Source organism: Lacerta agilis, chromosome 1 (genome assembly GCF_009819535.1).
Source record: "Lacerta agilis isolate rLacAgi1 chromosome 1, rLacAgi1.pri, whole genome shotgun sequence".
Taxonomy (NCBI): Eukaryota; Metazoa; Chordata; class Lepidosauria; order Squamata; family Lacertidae; genus Lacerta; species Lacerta agilis.
The window spans coordinates 82,061,603-82,078,218 of NC_046312.1; the positions used below are offsets into that span (position 1 = coordinate 82,061,603).

Genomic DNA, 16,616 nt, shown 5'->3' on the forward strand with positions numbered 1-16,616 from the left:
GCTCCCATCATCCCTGGTCATTGGCCATGCTGGGTGGAGCTGATAGGTAGTTGGAGTCCAGCAGCATCTGGGAACCCAAGGTTGGGAAAGGCTGCTCTACAGTTCCCCCTAAATTATATTTTTGCTGTAACAGATCCTTCATAGACTCACTTGCATATATGTTTTGAACTGGAGAGCTGCTGTATTCTCATTGAAGAAGCTACTGTATCTGACAGTGTCTAATGCTTATAGCAGGTGCACAGTTTTGACCGTACACAATTAGTCTGTTAGCTACACACATTTCTCAGTTAGGATCCTGGCAACAGCACACAAGCCTAGCAGTGTGCTTTTTGGAATAGTTTCGGTGTCAGAAACCTTAAACCCAGGGTATCGTAAGTAGTGTGGCTAGATGGAAAAGAAGACAAGATTTCTGGTCATTTAATAGTGGTGTAGAGTAAGGCATTTGTGCAGAAGAATGTTGGGTTTAGAGCTCTAGATGGAAGTACAGTATCTGATAGTTCTTGTAGAAAAAGTGTGAAGCCAGGTGGAGAGAAGAGTACAAACACTCTTAGCTTAACCATTGGCCCACCTTCTCTGGAGTGATTCCTGAGGCACTTTCCTCTTTACAGGCCTGATCCTGATCTCTTTATAAAGCCAAAGAAGCTCCTGGCTTCCAAGTGATTTTAATTAGTCCAGCCGCATCAAATGAATGAATGTTTCAAAGATGTTCACCACCTGATCTCCCTGCTGTTCCTGTGGAGTATATCCTGTTCTCTACCCACAGCTCCGAATGCTGTCTGGATCAAGGAGTCAAATGTTTATTCGAAACCCAACTGTATCCAGAAGAGAGGGTTGTTCTATATATATTTTATTTTTCAGGCATTTGGGAAACCCTTTTGAAAAGAAGATCTGATCTGTCTGGGGACTTTGTATCCAACTTGGCCACTCTAACAACATATTTTTTTGTACATTGTTTTTAATAAGCATTTGCTTTCTTTTTTATTCCACTCTGCCCTTTTAAGGAATCAAGACAGGCATTGTTGTACTCATGGTGAAAAGAAAGTGATGAGCAAAATTCCAGCGTGGGCTACTCAGGCCCACATCCCAGGTTGCTCTATCATCTTAGGATCCAAGTTTCATTCACTTGCAAGGGAAGAATGTGTCAGGTGTATTGATGCATAAGTCAGAATACATTTTCACGCTAATGAGTAGGTGCAATGCAATGGCCTGGTGAGAAGAAGAGTGGAGTGATTGAGCCTACAGAAATGCATAAAATACACCCTATAGTTAGTGAAGAGAAATCACAAGATGGAATTCATGTCTGCATTGCTGTCTTTGTTAGCAATTTATAGAGTGACCTTGGCCTTCCTGGAAAAGTGGGCTGCTTTTTGTGCTTATAAAATGGAAGATCATGGGCAATGAATGGACAATGATGAAGGTGCTGTGATCATGACATTTCTTAAAACCAACTAAGAAAGAACCTAAAGATTTCTTCCTATGTAGCTGTGATACTATTAATCTTACAGGTGCTTCCAGAAACATCAAAATGAATTCTTAGGACAATCCCTGCTATACCAGAGGCACCCAAACTCAAGGAAACTCTTAATTCTTTTTTTTTAAAAGTTGGGCTTACTTTATGACTCAGGGTGCCCCCTGACACACAGGTCCAAAGGAAGACCTGTGGCGATGTACCTCAGCATAACATGCCAACCAAAAGCAGTTCTGTGGTTGCTTTTCACTTTTGCTGTAAATCAGGTCTGAAGAACTTATGGCCCTCAGATGTTGCCAAACCACATCTCCTATCTAACTGACCCATTGGCCAGCGACATCTAGAGGTCCACGGGTTCCCCATCCCTTCTGTAAATGGAGGTTTGTTACTGCAGATAGATGTGGTAGTAGCTCTCCTTCCACATGTACCTCTTGACATGATCCGGAAGCACCGTGGCTTCACAAAATAAGCCCAAAACATGCAGTTAAAGTTTCCCTAAGCAACAGAAGCACAATGCAGCCAATAAATGTTCTATTTTGTTCTTAAAAGGCTCATTTGTTGGAGTGTGAAGACACATTATTAAGGCACAGTAATCTCAGTCCTGCACACTCACCCACAAGTGTGCATCCACATCCATTTTCATTTTGTATTTATCCAAGGCAGTTGTGTATCTGAACATCTAAAAACTCCACAAGTACCTACACTGGGAAGCGCCAGCCATCATTCTGAGAGGATCGGTCTTCGCCACATACACTAATCAGGTCTTTCTTCCTACATGGTGATTGATAGGTGCTTCCTCATTAACAGTGCAAGACACACAGCTCATCAGATAATCTGCAGCCAGGCTCTTCTTGCTGCCAACTGTTCCCCCCACTACTCTTACTCATCCCCGCACTGTCCAGTAAAATATCCACAACTCTGCCAACACTTTTGTCGCTTTCTGTAAGCCTTTGCGCTTCTCTGTGCCATTGTTTCTCTCAGCCTTCTTTCACCTTTCCCCTTCTTCTTAGTCTTACTTCTCTTTCCCCCCCCCTTAAGCAGCTTGCTTACAATATCTTGAAATTTTTCTTTGTGTCCTGTTGCTGCCAGCTTAATATCTGAGGACAGACTCTCAATGTGCTTTTAATGGACAAGTCATCCAAAGTACTCCCTGGGAGTTGTTTATTATTATTATTATTATTATTATTATTATTATTACTATTCCCTGGCTCAATCTGTTCCTGTCATCCCCTCTTGTGCTTCTTCCCATGCATACTTGCCTCTCTTTCTTCCCAGAATACATAAGCCTCCTTCCATTCTTGCCCCGCAGGCTTTGGGCCATACTTGGGAGTGGGGTGCCAAGCAGCACTGACGTCTTCTCTGAACCTTTGTTCAGATCAGTTGATGCCAAGGCTCCACCTCTGCAGTAAGTGCCTGTCTGAAACAGCCTCTCCAGTGGCCAAGCCATTTTGCATGACCAGATGAATGATTGGTCACATGTAAGGCTAGCAATAGAATGGGACCTTGGAGCAATCCCTCTCAGGTTCGCTGTTAAGGATAAATCCTGGAGGCCTGGAGCAGAGTTTTGAAGGAGGCCATCCTGCCAAAAAAAAGAGAAGGGAATCTCTGCCGCTGTTGCTGCTTGTCTCTCTTATCTGCTTCCATCCAGCCTTTTCTACTAACTTGGTGACAATTACTGGCCTTGACCTTTGTGGCAATTGGGAATGTATGCTGCACACTGCAAAGTAAGTTGTGGCTAATCACAAAAGAAGTCAGCAACTTGAAGCCGCTGTTTCCTCAGTACACACGCTTGCAACAAACCCTCACTTGTAAGCATTTTGTTTCTCAGGTAATTCAGAAGCCATTTTTCTTAAGTCCCCTGGGGACTGACTGTTCTGTAATATCAGTTTTCTTCTGGGACCGGTTTATTGTGACCATCCACTCTCTGCAGGTGTTTAAGGTCTTGGAGCTTTGCTCCTCTCTGTGGAATAGCTGATCACTGTCACAGTAGCAAAGGCCAAGTGTCTGGATAAGGTGCCCTGCAAAAGAGTGACTGCTTTTGAGAAAACAAGTCTTTGTGGAGCTGTTCACAAAGTTGAGTTTCTATGGATTCCAGCAGGCGTTGAGACAGCTTGTTCCATACCTTGTCTTGTTCACTGTGATGCACCAAGAAGGCCTGTTGCAACGAGATAAGGAGGGCAGAGGGTACCAGGAAAAGGAAGCACACTGTAGTTTTTATAGTCAAACGGTTTAGATTTTTCAGGTGTTCCTGTCACAGCACTGAAAAATAACTGCACTCAGGAATCCCAGCCGGCCAGCAGATGACAGCACGAAAGGACAAGGCATTGGACCTAAGATTGGGGCAGGGACGATTAAGACTGAGGAACACTTTGCTAGGGGCTACCTTTGGGCGAATTATTTATTCCACTAATTTAGATTTTTAACACCCCCCTCTTCCAGAGACTCAGTTGTTGAGCTGTGGCGTCTAGGTGTATTTTGCCATGTGCCACAAATCAATAGGAGTTTTGTTGAGATTACATTCAAAACTGTAGAAGCAAGAAGATTCCTCACAAGTCATACATGGAGTTGCCTCAGGTAGCCTATTTGTCCCTGAAGCAGCCCCAAAACACTTTTTAGCCTCCCCTTAAAGCTGGGCCAGGAGTTCTGTGGCCATCCAAATGTTGCTGGGCTACAGCATCTGAAGGACCGCAGGGTCTCCACCACAGCCATAAAGGCCGCGTCACAACTGATGAAATGCGTGTATCATTCCTATAACTTGCCATGTTATGACAAGGCAGCTTTCACTGTTGTTGTGCTCATGGCAGGAAGCCTGGATTTAGCAGTGGTTTCCTACAGTGTGCTTATGTGGTTAAATAGGCACCTGTGCTCTTTTCTCTGACCTGGTGCAAGCACAGATCTGCCGGTGTGCTTTACATTCAATGTGTGATGCCAATGCAGAATTAGCCAGTATAACCTAAAGAGCCTTTGGCCAACTTGGTACCCGCCAGATGTTTTGGACTACAACTCTGATCAACCCCAGCCAGTGGACACCAAGTTTGTGAAGGCTGACCTGCACTACTCTGCACAGCTGGTTGAATGTTGGATGCATGCTGAGGGGTAGTTACACTGTGTGGTCCAAGTACAGGTGCCTTAGGCTGCACTCCTGGCCACACCTGGCAATGTTCTATTGAAGTTAATGGAACTTAGACACGCATAAGATAGAACTTCAATATTTTCCTGGTGCCTAAGGGTGCTGTTAAGGGATGCGGGTGGCGCTGTGGTCTAAACCAGTGAGCCTAGGGCTTGCCGATCGGAAGGTCGGCAGTTCGAATCCCCGCGACGGGGTGAGCTCCCGTTGCTTGGTCCCAGGTCCTGCCAACCTAGCAGTTCAAAAGCACATCAAAGTGCAAGTAGCTAAATAGGTACCGCTCCGGTGGGAAGGTAAACAGCATTTCCGTGTGCTGCTCTGGTTTCGCCAGAAGCGGCTTAGTCATGTTGGCCACATGACCCGGAAAAACTGTCTGCGGACAAATGTTGGCTCCCTCAGCCAGTAAAGCGAGATGAGCGCCGCAACCCCAGAGTCGTTTGTGACTGGACTTAACTGTCAGGGGTCCTTTACCTTTTTAAGGGTGCTGTTCACTCCTGAGTTTCGTGTTTAGAGTCATTGCTTACCTTGAGGTTTGTTCCAGCTTTGTGGTTCTATGATTACATTCTGCACTTAGACCCACAGTCACACAATGCACTTGCAGTTCTCAATGTTGCAAACACAAAAGAAATGCAGTTGATAAGGAAATTATTCTACCAGTTATGCAAAGGTAAGTCCAGTAGGCCTCAATGGGGCTTATATACTTGCAAACAACAGCAGCATCACAAACCTATTCTGTGGTAACAAAAGCAAATCTTAACCAAAATAGTTTTAATTATCCTTCTGAAGGCTGGGAAGGGAGCCTGTGAGCCTGGGCAGCACAACCACGAAGGTACTCATCAAACAACCTCAGATGATAGTAGGGTGAACAGCAGAGCACCCCAGAGGATCTTAAAAGGAGGGCAGAATCATGAGTGGGGAGCAGATAGCTCTTCAGATTTCCCAGACCTAAACTAATTGTGGCTTTAGAGGTTATAGCCAGGGCTGAATTGGGCTTGGAAACACACCGCAAGCCAGTGCAAAAAGCAATACAGTCAAATGCTCCAAATAAAGACCTCTAGTAATTGCCTGGTATTCTGAGCCAGCTATAGTTACTGAACAGTTTTCAAAGGCAGCCTCACATAGAGTGGTCCAAAGTATATGTGGTAGTGGCCAGATCCCCCCTTTTCTGGAAGGGACTGCAGCTGGCACACCAAGTGAAGCTCCTGGCCATGGCCGAACCATGCCCCTCCAAGCACTAGCAAACTGAGTAATCACTCTCAGGTTAGCTTTCCAGCTGACCATAAGAACTCTGCCTCATCTGGTTTAAATTTTATGTAAAACTGGGAGCAATATTGCAGTCATATATTACAAACTAGCTTACAGGTTGCCTTCGTGAGCTCAGATTGCGTCCACCATAGATTTGTGATAAATAGTTTCGCACAAGTGTGAAACCGACAGCTGCAGTTTCCACAGGAATTAAACAACTGTGTAAATTGGTCCTTGGATGTGACCAAGGACCCTTTCCAACATCCTCTATTCAGGCTTTCAACATTGTAGCTATGTTGGTGACTTGTGTGGTGCTGGAAGTTTACTGGGCAGGAATGACCCCGAGACTCAGCCAGCATATCTGTGCTACACTTTTGTAGCAGTATTACATCAGTTTAACGGTCATGGCTTCCCCCAAAGGATTCCTGGGAATTGTGGTTGCTGCTGAGAATTAGCTATTAAGAGATCCCTAGCCACTGCCCACCCCCACCCCCACCCTGCAAACAAAACCTCAGTTCAGTGGAGAGGTGGGGTAACAACTGAAGCCACTTTAGGTTTCCAAGTATATATTGCAGAGAATACCTGGGTGTCAAGGCCACCTCCCTGCCAACATGCAGCTCCCGGTAATGTTTGTACAAAGATTTTATTGGTTTTCCACAAAAACAAATACAAATACAGTAAAACAAATACAACAACAAATACAACAATCAAAACAGAAATAACAAAAATACAAACCTACGCTGGAACACCAACATTCCTTTCACTAATTAAAAAAAAATCTTGTTTCAAATCTTCTTGGGGGACTTCCCCCGTTTTCTCTCCTATGCTTCCAATGTCCTCTTTTTCTTTATAACCAAAGGCCAGAACACAGTCCACAAACATCCTTGCAGAGAACTCCAGGGGACACAAAACGTCATCTTCCAGCATCTCCATTTCGAACTTCCAGTCGTCTTCTAATTGTAATTTCCAAAGTTTTTTCCCCTTCATTTCTGGGCTCTCACCCCGGAAATCGGATATAATATGTCTTTCAGCCCTGGGCCTCTCACACCAACAGGATTTTCCCTCTTCTTGGAGTTGCGTAGTCACTGTATATTGTTGCTCAAATATTTCCTCAAGTTCCCTGGCAAGGTTTCCTTCCAGTTTAGTAAAGTTCTCAAAAGTCCTTCCCGTTGCTAAAAACTTTTCATCAACATCCTGCTTCAACAATTCTAATTTCTGGTTTAACAATTCTAACTTCAAAAGAATTATCCTTTGTCCATGGGTCATACCCGGATCTAAAACCAGTTTAAAAACGAAACCAAGCATGGTAGAAGTAGGCAGGGAATATCAAGTTTCAGTACTTTTCCATCTTTAACCACAAGTTTCAGCCGCCATTTCCCACTAAATCAGGGTGAAAAGATTATAATCCAACATCTTTAAGAAGAAATACTTCCAACTTCTTAGTTCCCCTAACGGGGATTCAGCCGATCAAACTTGTCAAAAAGCTCCGTAAAAGAAAAGTGATGTCAGTATTTCCCTGCCCTTACTTAGACTTTCACTTGTAGAGAGGAGGGATATGCAGAAGAACACATTGCTATCATCTCATACGTTCTTTACCAAATATTACCAGGAAGATGAGGCAGGAATGAGATGGGTCAGCAACATCTACCTGTCCCCTGTAATATTTAGTTGGACCTTAACATTGTGGTGTAGGTCTACAATGTCCTCCATGGAATTATCACTTCTAGGGCAGTACCAGGCTGAACAGATTTGCCGTCAACTGGTTTCTAAAGTGACTTTGGGCAGGGTGCTTATCTCTGCATTCCCTGCCGGCTACTGCTCTTCTATGGGATCACACATGCCTAACAGAGACATTACAATGTGCGCTCTCTTCTTAGCTGTGCTGTGGACTATTGACCTCAGTTTCTTTTGCTTCCTCTGACCCACTGAATTGGAGGCAGTATGAGATTCAAATATAAGCCTCAAGAAGTGCCTAATGTTGCTGGCTTTATATGCCCCTGTCGACACAAAGCACTTCTCTGTCCCTCTTGCCCTGTAGCAGCTGATCCATTTAGGCAGCTTGGAATCGTAAGAACCTAAGAAGATCCTGTTGAATCAGGTCAAAGGCCCATCTCGATGCTCTCACAGTGGCCACCCAGATGCCTTTGGGAAGCCCACAAGCAGGACCTGAGCACAAGAGCAACCTCCCCACTTGTGATGCCCAGCAAGTGGTATTCAAGAGACACACTGCCTCTGACAGAGAAGGTAGAACATGGCCATTGATAGCCTGATCCTCTGTGAATTTATCTAATCCTCTTCTAAGGTTATCCAAGTTGGTGGCCAACACTACATCTTGTGGAACATCTAAAACCCCAGACAAAGTGAAGCCAGCTACAGTCACTGTACAGCCTATGATGGTTCCAGGCCAGGATCACCAGTTGTGCGGACCATTGCAAACCAAAGCATCCTTGTGCATCTGGAATGAGGGTCAGAAGACGTGCAATAGCACTTCTGATCCTTGCAAGTAAATGCCAGTCTACACATTCAGAAAAATCACATGGCACAGTCTGTAAGGCACTATAATACTGGTGTGGAAATTTCACAATGGAGTGTTCCCTTGTGGCAAAAACACTGTTTACACAAAGAGTGCTATCGTGTTACGAAGACAGGATCTAAAGCTGTCTGGCATGCTGGTTAGCTAGACATGCACCAGAGAATTTGTATGTCAGGGAAATATTTAAACATGCAAACTCCACCGGTGCCCTGACGTATGATACCAGGGAGGCTGCACTATATCATTTCCCCAGGCATGTAGGTTGGTACTGAAAAACGACATAGGATATTTGGGAGAGCTGAACCCACCAGTTTCTGAAGGTTTAATGTTTGAGTTGTGCCCATTCATCCTTTTCATTACGGATTCCCACTTAGCTAGGGTAAATTACTGAAAAGTACTGGTGGTGGATGATGGTTGGAGGACTTGTCTGTGAATTGATAATGTGCCTGGCTGATGTTATTGTTAATGGAAAAGAGAGGGCACTAAGATTTGTCTCAGGCTCAGTCCTTTGGTTTCTGGTTGACTGCTGGTCATGAGTAGGGATTGCTTCCCAACAATCTATCATCTAAAGGTCTCCTGCTTCCAAAGACTCTCTGCCTTGCTGTCCTGTATGCTCAGAACTGCCTCCCATAACACGTACATGATGACACCTCTCTTCCTTGAAATCCCTCATCACAAGTAATATTTTCTGCCCACAGTCTTTAGCACAAACATATTATTTCCTATGTATTCCACCTAGTGGAGCAGCAATAAAATGGCTAGCACATTTGCAAAGCTCAGCAGGGTCTAGTATGCTTTCAAGTTGGATGGGTGACCGCGTGTTGAGATTCCAGCATTGTAGGGGGGTGGACTTGGATGGCCTTTGTGGTCCCTTCCAACTCTATGATTTTATGTCAAAATGTAGCCTGTATGCTAATTAAGCCTAAAACAACCATATATTCCTGAAACAACCATATATTCCTTCTTTGCTAACTTCTGCAGCTTTTCCTTTCATATTCTCTAAAGTACCATGCATACTGATGGAGCTACAGAAACCAATGCATAAAATATATTGCTTTCTGTAGACTATTACAAACTTAACCATTGAAATAATGGTCATTTCCCAGGAGTAGTTGTAGATCCTCTAAGACAGTGTTTTTCAACCACTGTTCCGCGGCACACTAGTGTGCCGCGAGATGTTGCCTGGTGTGCCGTGGGAAAAATTGAAAAATTACTTTATATATAGTCAATATAGGCACAGAGTTAATTTTTTTAACATTTTCTAATGGTGGTGTGCCTTGTGATTTTTTTCATGAAACAAGTGTACCTTTGCCCAAAAAAGGTTGAAAAACACTGCTCTAAGATGGCTTTCCCCAACCTTGTACCTTCCATGTGTTTTGGACTAGAGCTCCCATTAGCCCCAGGCAGCACATTCCTGCTGGTTCAGGCTGATAGGAAAGGCTGCTTTAGGATGTACCAGCAGGAGTTTAGGGCTCGTCCACACTTACCTTTGCTTTGAATTTGTCGGCACAGGTTCAAGCTTTCCAGATCCAGATCTGAACTCTTTGGTTTTTTTGCCCCACACTTTCCCTGCAAACCCCTCTCTTTCCCACTGAATTGAAACAAACTGGCAATCTGCTGAAAGCACAAATTGCCATTTGCTCCTATTCGGTGTCAAAGAGTGGGTTTTCCTGGGGGAAGCACTCAGACATGGACTGGGAAAGCGTGTGTGTGTGTGTGGATGGGATGGGATGGGTGAGTTTCAAACTACCGTACTTATTCTCTGTGACTTTAGCATTGCTATTTAAAGTCCAGTGTTCAGGTTATCCACTGAGATCACTGCATCTACAATCAGATTTTAGGTGTTGGTTTTAGAAATAAAGCAATAATATAGTATTAGCAGTGTTGGCTGCCACCCCCCTCTACACACACACACACACACACACACAGGCTTCTCCATGTACCCAAATAGTACAGGAAGGAACCTGGCTGTAGTTGCATCTCTTTTTTTACAAACATAATTTGAGTAAAAGCCTTGAGGTGATAGGCATGATAGAATTTTGCAAGTGAGGAATATTTTGATTCCTTCCCCTCTGAAAAAGCTCCCTGCATATAGTAAGGGAGAGGGCTGTACAAAACAATCTGCACTGCTGTGCCAGGGGAACCTGTGGGGTGGTGGGCATTCCAATATATGCTTCCCTCCTGCCCTCTGAAGTGGTATGGTACACCATTTGTTCACTACAGTCAACTGCCTCAGTCTACATAATGTGAAGAACGGCCCTCAGTTCCTTCCGTGGAATGGAGCAAAACCCAGAAACACACACCATCTTGAATGGTCCTGTTTTTGGTTAAACAAGTTGTCCCTCTCGTGCAGATGCAAGAAAATGGGAAACCACATCACGAATTGGTTTCGGAAGAGCTGCCTGAGGAAAAACTGCCTGAGATGGAGATCAGAGTGGTTGGTGAGGAAACTTCCACAAAGGAATCCCTGTTCAAAGTGGTCCAGACCCCTGTGAGCGAGATCGATGAGACAGCCACCCTTCCTGCACAGCTGGATAGATCTCACAGCGTACAACTTGAGGGCTACCTAGGACGGAAGCATGATATAGAGGCACCTAACAAGAGGGCTTCCAACAGGTACAGTTGAATGTTTGCATGGCTTCTGGGCTGGTCTCTAGTATGAAGAATTGGCAACAGCTTCCTTAATTAACATACGCAGCAGCCATTGCATACCTGGTGCCTTCTGGTTGATGGAACTACAGCTCCCATGATCCATGACCATTGGCTGGGCTGATGGGAATTGTAGTACAAAATTTCTGGAGGGTACCACATTGACAAAGGCTGCTTTACAGAGTCGCTGTTACTGGGGGCCACAGGCAGGTAGTTCTCCACTGCAGGACAAATGAAATGAAGTCAAATCCTATGAGTTCACAACAGATCGAGGCAAATGATGCAGATTATATAGGTGGCGGCACCAGCATTGCTGCCCCTGCATGTGTGAAAGGTTCTTGGCACGTTGGGCTTTATGGAAAGGAGAAGTGAAAAGCTTTCCTGCAGTGTAAGGCCCATGCTGGCAAAACCTTTGTGCTCCAGAGGAGATTGTGTGGTTGTTGTGAGACTTTTCCTAGCATGACTGCAGCATTTGTGGCAGGAGCACAGCACTGCAGGAGCCCAGTGAGGTCAGCTCAGAAAGGCAAGAACAGGTCAGCCCTGCATATCCTTAAATTCAAGAACAAGGTGTGGTTGGTCCACAGTGCCTGTAAGTCCTTACATGTATCTTGAGCTATTTTAGCCCAAACAGGTGGAATCCGGCACTTATTGGCTGGTTGTGCCGCTGTCTCATAGTTGGGATATGCTGTGGCTGCTGTAATATACTTGTGCCCCATCATCATCAGAAAAAGCTGCAGGGTGTGTACATCACATCTTTGTGTTGAGTAGCCAACGAACGAGCATATTGAGTAACAGGTTGGAAGAGAAGAGCAATCCGACTTCCGGCGGCGACGCCATCGCCGGGTGGTCGAAGGCTGCTTCGGGTCCGAAGCGCCTTGTCCATCCCGGGGGTTAGGAGCCGCGCTACCGCAGCGCGCGGCTCCGGTTGGGGTGCGGGAAGAGCGTCCCGCACCCTGGGCTCCCCGGCTGCGCCCGCGGAGGCTCTGAACCCTTCCCTTGCCCCCCCTGTAAAGGGGGAGTGGGGGTGAAGGGCAAACGGAGCCGGGCTTCGGGGACATGCCCCAACCGGGATGCAAATGCGGCGACAGAGCCCGCGGTGAGCGTCCAAGTTCTACCTGTGAAGAATGGAGCTAAAAGAACCCGGTGGTCGTGAGTAAAGAATTTGATTAGAAATCGTGCTTTTGGAACGATCCGGGGGGAAGGAGAATGGCAGCCTGCCCTCCCTCCCTTCGAGCTCAAGAATCTAACCAATCTGAGTGATTGCTGCTACAGAACTGGTTACAATGTATTTAAAATTGACACAGGAGACTGGCAAACTTTTCTTTTGGGAAGTTAACTAGAGGAAAATATCTCTTTTTAAAGTTGCGGTATTTGCGCTCCAGCTCAGGAAAATGGCGATGAACAAAGAGGGGAGTAGAAATATGACACCCGCTTCCTCCTCCTCTGCCAGTATGCTGGGTTTCGTCCTTGAACTGGCACTGAACTCTGGACTAACGGACGAACAGAGACTCACTGCCTTGAAGGTGGAACTGCTTTATAGAAAAGTCAAAGTCTTGTGTGGGGGTCTGAAATGGAACCAATTGCCCACAGAGGAGGCTTACAAAACTTTTGATACTTTAGAAGAAAGCCTTGCCAAAGAGCTGAGAGGATGGATGCAAAGATGGAGTGAAATGAATGAGCTACTTCGGAGAAGAAATTCGCCTTTTGGGGGTGGCAGCCCCAAGGCGATGTTAAGATTTCGTATATCCAGTCCCCGAGGTGTGAGCTCGGGGGCCAGGGACATAGAATTAAGGTATTTACAAGAAGAAAAGGAATGTTACAAAGAACCGAAGAAGCTGGGAGATGATGAGAGGGACACCTCTGAACTCGCGGCAAGGAGAGGTTTGGACTGTGCCTGGATCTGTGGACGCTTGGAGAGGGAAGAGATATGGAAGTTCAGTGCTGATGCCATCAGGAGAAGAATAATGGACAGAGGGGGTGTGGGGTGAAGCATTAAGTAAAATTGTAAGCAGCCTGATATGGTAAATTGAAATCGGAGGGTGAATACTGTCAACAACACTTTGTTATATTTTTTATTTGAACATGAAAGGAGATATTTCAAGTTTTTACGTTACTAGCAGCAACCTTAAGGATAGAAGAGATAGATTAGATGCGAATGATTCGCGAAGATCTATGAGGTGGAGTATAAGCAAAGGGAATTTAAGTGGATTAAGTTTATGGATTTAGAAGATTAAATGGTGAGGTATTATTTTGATGATGCATTTTTAGTAAATGTTGAAGATATAATTGAATGTAATTATATAATTGAAGTTAATGTTTTTTTTTTGTAGGAGAAATGGTTATAAAATAGATCAAGGTTACAAACTCGAAGGTGAAAAGGCAGGGGAAGTCAAAAGTCAAGATATGGAATTAGAACCTTTTTTTTTTTAGAAAGATGCAATAAGAAAGCTTGACATTGTTTGTATTTGTTTTATCTGTTTTGCATTTGTTTAATTGTAGGTGTGGGTGTGGGTATATGTTTGTTATAGAAAAATGCCAATAAATTCTTATAAAAAAAAAAAAAAAAAGGAAGAGAAGAGCAATCCACGGTGTCACTGACTCTGTCTGCAGACTCCTCTGACCCTTCTTTTACCACATGTATTTTGCAATCCCTTCCTGCCAGGTTACACAAAGGCTTTGTCTTCCACATGGAATGAAGAAACTTTTTTTCATGCTTTCAGATCTAAAATTTATTCCTCCCCTCACAGTTCACAATACATAAGTGTATTTTTCTTTCTACAATTACAGCATTTAAAAAATAGTACTCTGGTACTGCTTTCTGTACTTTCTCCTCAGATCTGATGGTTTACTATCAAGGTTGCCAATGTGCCCCAAATGTGAACCAATGAGTCAATGTGCCTCAGGGTCCCCTCCGTCTATCAAAATTAGGCTTGAAAGAAACAATCTATTGCAACCAATAGAATAAGCTGCTCTCTCTGCCCTCAAGTTTCTTTGGTTTGGAAATGTACCCACAGTTTATTCCCCTCCCTGGAAATAAGTGGAGTGGCTATTGTTAAAAGTTCACTCTTCACTTCCCCAGCTGGTGGAAACTTAGGGGTTAGTACTAGAGTGCTTAGTTTTCTTTGGAAGAGAGAGCACTGAAGACTTATAGGCATACTTGTAATATCTGTTTTATTTACAAATATAAAAGCAGAACATATTGGAAGCAAACTGACCCTTCTGAAGCAAGCAGAACATCGCCTAACACTGCATCAGTTTTCCAGGGGGCAACTTCTGCAGCCCCCTCCCATTAAACTGCACCTCATTTTCTAGAAATTGTGGGGCTATTTCAAACTGCAAACTGGGCCCAAAATTGTTTTGTCTTCTCTGAAGGGTATCGCCTTCCTCAAACGCTGAAACCATTGCATACCAAACATTGGATTTTAGGCTTTCAAGAAAAACTCCTAGTCATTCTTTTTAAGGACCATAGAGTTTCGTTTGTTAAATTCTCTGACCACTTACAGTGATAAAAAAGATGGCCAAACTCACAATCTGCTCTAGAGGATATTTTTAGTAGACACAGAAGTATCCCAGCTGGTCTTGGCATGTTCTGTATCATTTTGTTCTCTTAATAGACACTCCTGAACAAAGATCCTTTTAGGAATACGTCTCTTTTGCTTTCTTTCTCTGAAAGATCTTTTGTTTTGTTTTGCCTACTACAAAAAAATCATTAAAAAATATCTTCAGGTATATTTGTCCCTCCTGGGGAATACAATAATAATAATGTTCTTCCGATGCCAAAAGTTAAATCTGATATTTTAAAAAACTAGTTTTACCAAAGACACTAATAGCAAATTTTATCTAAGAGATCAAAATCAAGCCCTGTTTTTCTGATTCTAGAAAATGAGCTGGGAATGAACAAAACAAATCTTTTGAGTCTGATGAGGGGGGGGGGATAAAAAAGTCCTATAAAAGTTTACTCAGAAGTGAGTGAGTCCTGTTGTGTTTAATGGGCTGTGTTTCGGAGTGTGGCATCCAGCCTCAGAAAAGTTTGTGTCCGCTGTTGTAAGTTGTGTTTCTTCTTGGCAGGTCCTGGAATACGTTATACTGTGTGCTCAGAAACAGTGAGCTGACCTTCTTTAAGGATGCCAAAAGTTTGGCCTTGGGTGTGCCTTACCATGGAGAGGAGCCTTTCCGGCTGAAGAATGCCTTCTGTGAAGTAGCTGCTGGTTACAAGAAGAAAAAACACGTCTTCAAGTTGAGGTAAGGCCCCAAACAGCTTTCCAAAACTTTGTTCCAGTGTGAGCCAGTTTGGGTCAAACTCTTTAAGGCAGACAGTCTCTGGCCATAAGATTGCTGTAGATCCTTCAGCAAGATAAGCTTTCTGGGTATAGGCAATCTTCCGTCTGAACAACCAAGAGGTTATCTGGGGAAAGGGTGCCTTTCAAGGTGTGGCTCAGAGTGGAACGCATATTTTAAGGTCATGATTTCTGGAAAATGTTTACTGAGTCCAAAGTGATGAACACATAAGAGAACTCTCAATTACATCAAACCACAGGCCCATCCAACCCAACATCCTGTTTCCCACAATGTAACCAAGAATCCAAGATGCCCCTGGGAAGCCCACAAACAAGGCATGAGCACAATAGCTAATCCCTGCCTCTGATCCTGGAGGCAGCATACAGCCAGTGTGCCTTATCCCCTGTGCATTTGTCTAATTCACATCAAAAATTAGGTTGATAGCCACCAACAGCTCTTGTAGCTGTGAGTTCCATAGTTTATGCATTGTGTGAAGAAGTGCTTCCTTTTGTCTGTCCTATATCTACCACCATCCAGTTTCACTGAATGATCCTGGGTTTCTAGTATAATGAAGGGGGGACGACACCCTTCTCTTTGTCTTTTATACACCATCCCAAACATGGGCGTAGCTAGGATTTTTGTTGGTGGGGCAGAACTGATGTGATTGGTCAGTTAGTTAAGTATTTCTATTGTTTTACTTGATCTAAGGTGAGGCAGCTGCCCCCTTGCCCCCCCCCTACATCCAAGACCCCAAATGTTGTAACCTTTCCTTCTAGGGTAGTCATTCCAGCCCCTTGATAATTTTGGATCCCCTTTCCTGCAGCTTTCCCAGCTTGAGTTACTAAGATGCTCTTTAGTTAATCCATCTCAGCCTGTTACACAAGAAAGCTCTCCAGACACTAGCATTTCCCCCTTTTATTCATTGTGTGCTTCTCTTGTTGCCTCAGATCTTTTTAGTGCACTTTGGTAGATTAATTAAAACACTTATTTGCCACAGTCACCTCAAATTGTTTGTTTGTTTGCTTATGATGACCTTTATAACCTGCCCTTCCTCCCAAACGAGCCCAGGGCAGAATTAGTTCATTGAGCAGTTTGTATGAGCCAGTGTGATGTAGTGGTTAAGAGTGGTAGACTCATAATCTGGGGAACCGGGTTCGTGTCTCGCACTCCTCCACATGCAGCTGCTGGGTGACCTTGGGCTAGTCACACTTCTCTGACGTCTCTCAGCCCCACTCACCTCACAGAGTGTTTGTTGTAGGGGAGGAAGGGAAAGGAGAATGTTAGCCGCTTTGAGACTCCTTCAGGTAGGGATAAAG

The 16,616-nt window shown here is 44.3% G+C and overlaps 1 protein-coding gene across 4 annotated transcripts in view; it reads left to right on the plus strand.

Moving 5' to 3' along the window:
- The window catches only part of SPTB (spectrin beta, erythrocytic), a 93,749-nt gene that overhangs the window by 74,285 nt on the left and 2,848 nt on the right, over window positions 1-16,616 (plus strand). For 3 of the 4 annotated variants that reach the window (XM_033159498.1, XM_033159508.1, XM_033159507.1), the window contains exons 33-34: window positions 10,727-10,989; window positions 15,091-15,264. In XM_033159498.1, the coding sequence (XP_033015389.1) occupies window positions 10,727-10,989; window positions 15,091-15,264 (437 nt within the window). Of the gene's footprint in view, window positions 1-608; window positions 948-10,726; window positions 10,990-15,090; window positions 15,265-16,616 lie in introns of those variants that run through there. The other variant, XM_033159509.1, reaches the window with a different exon arrangement.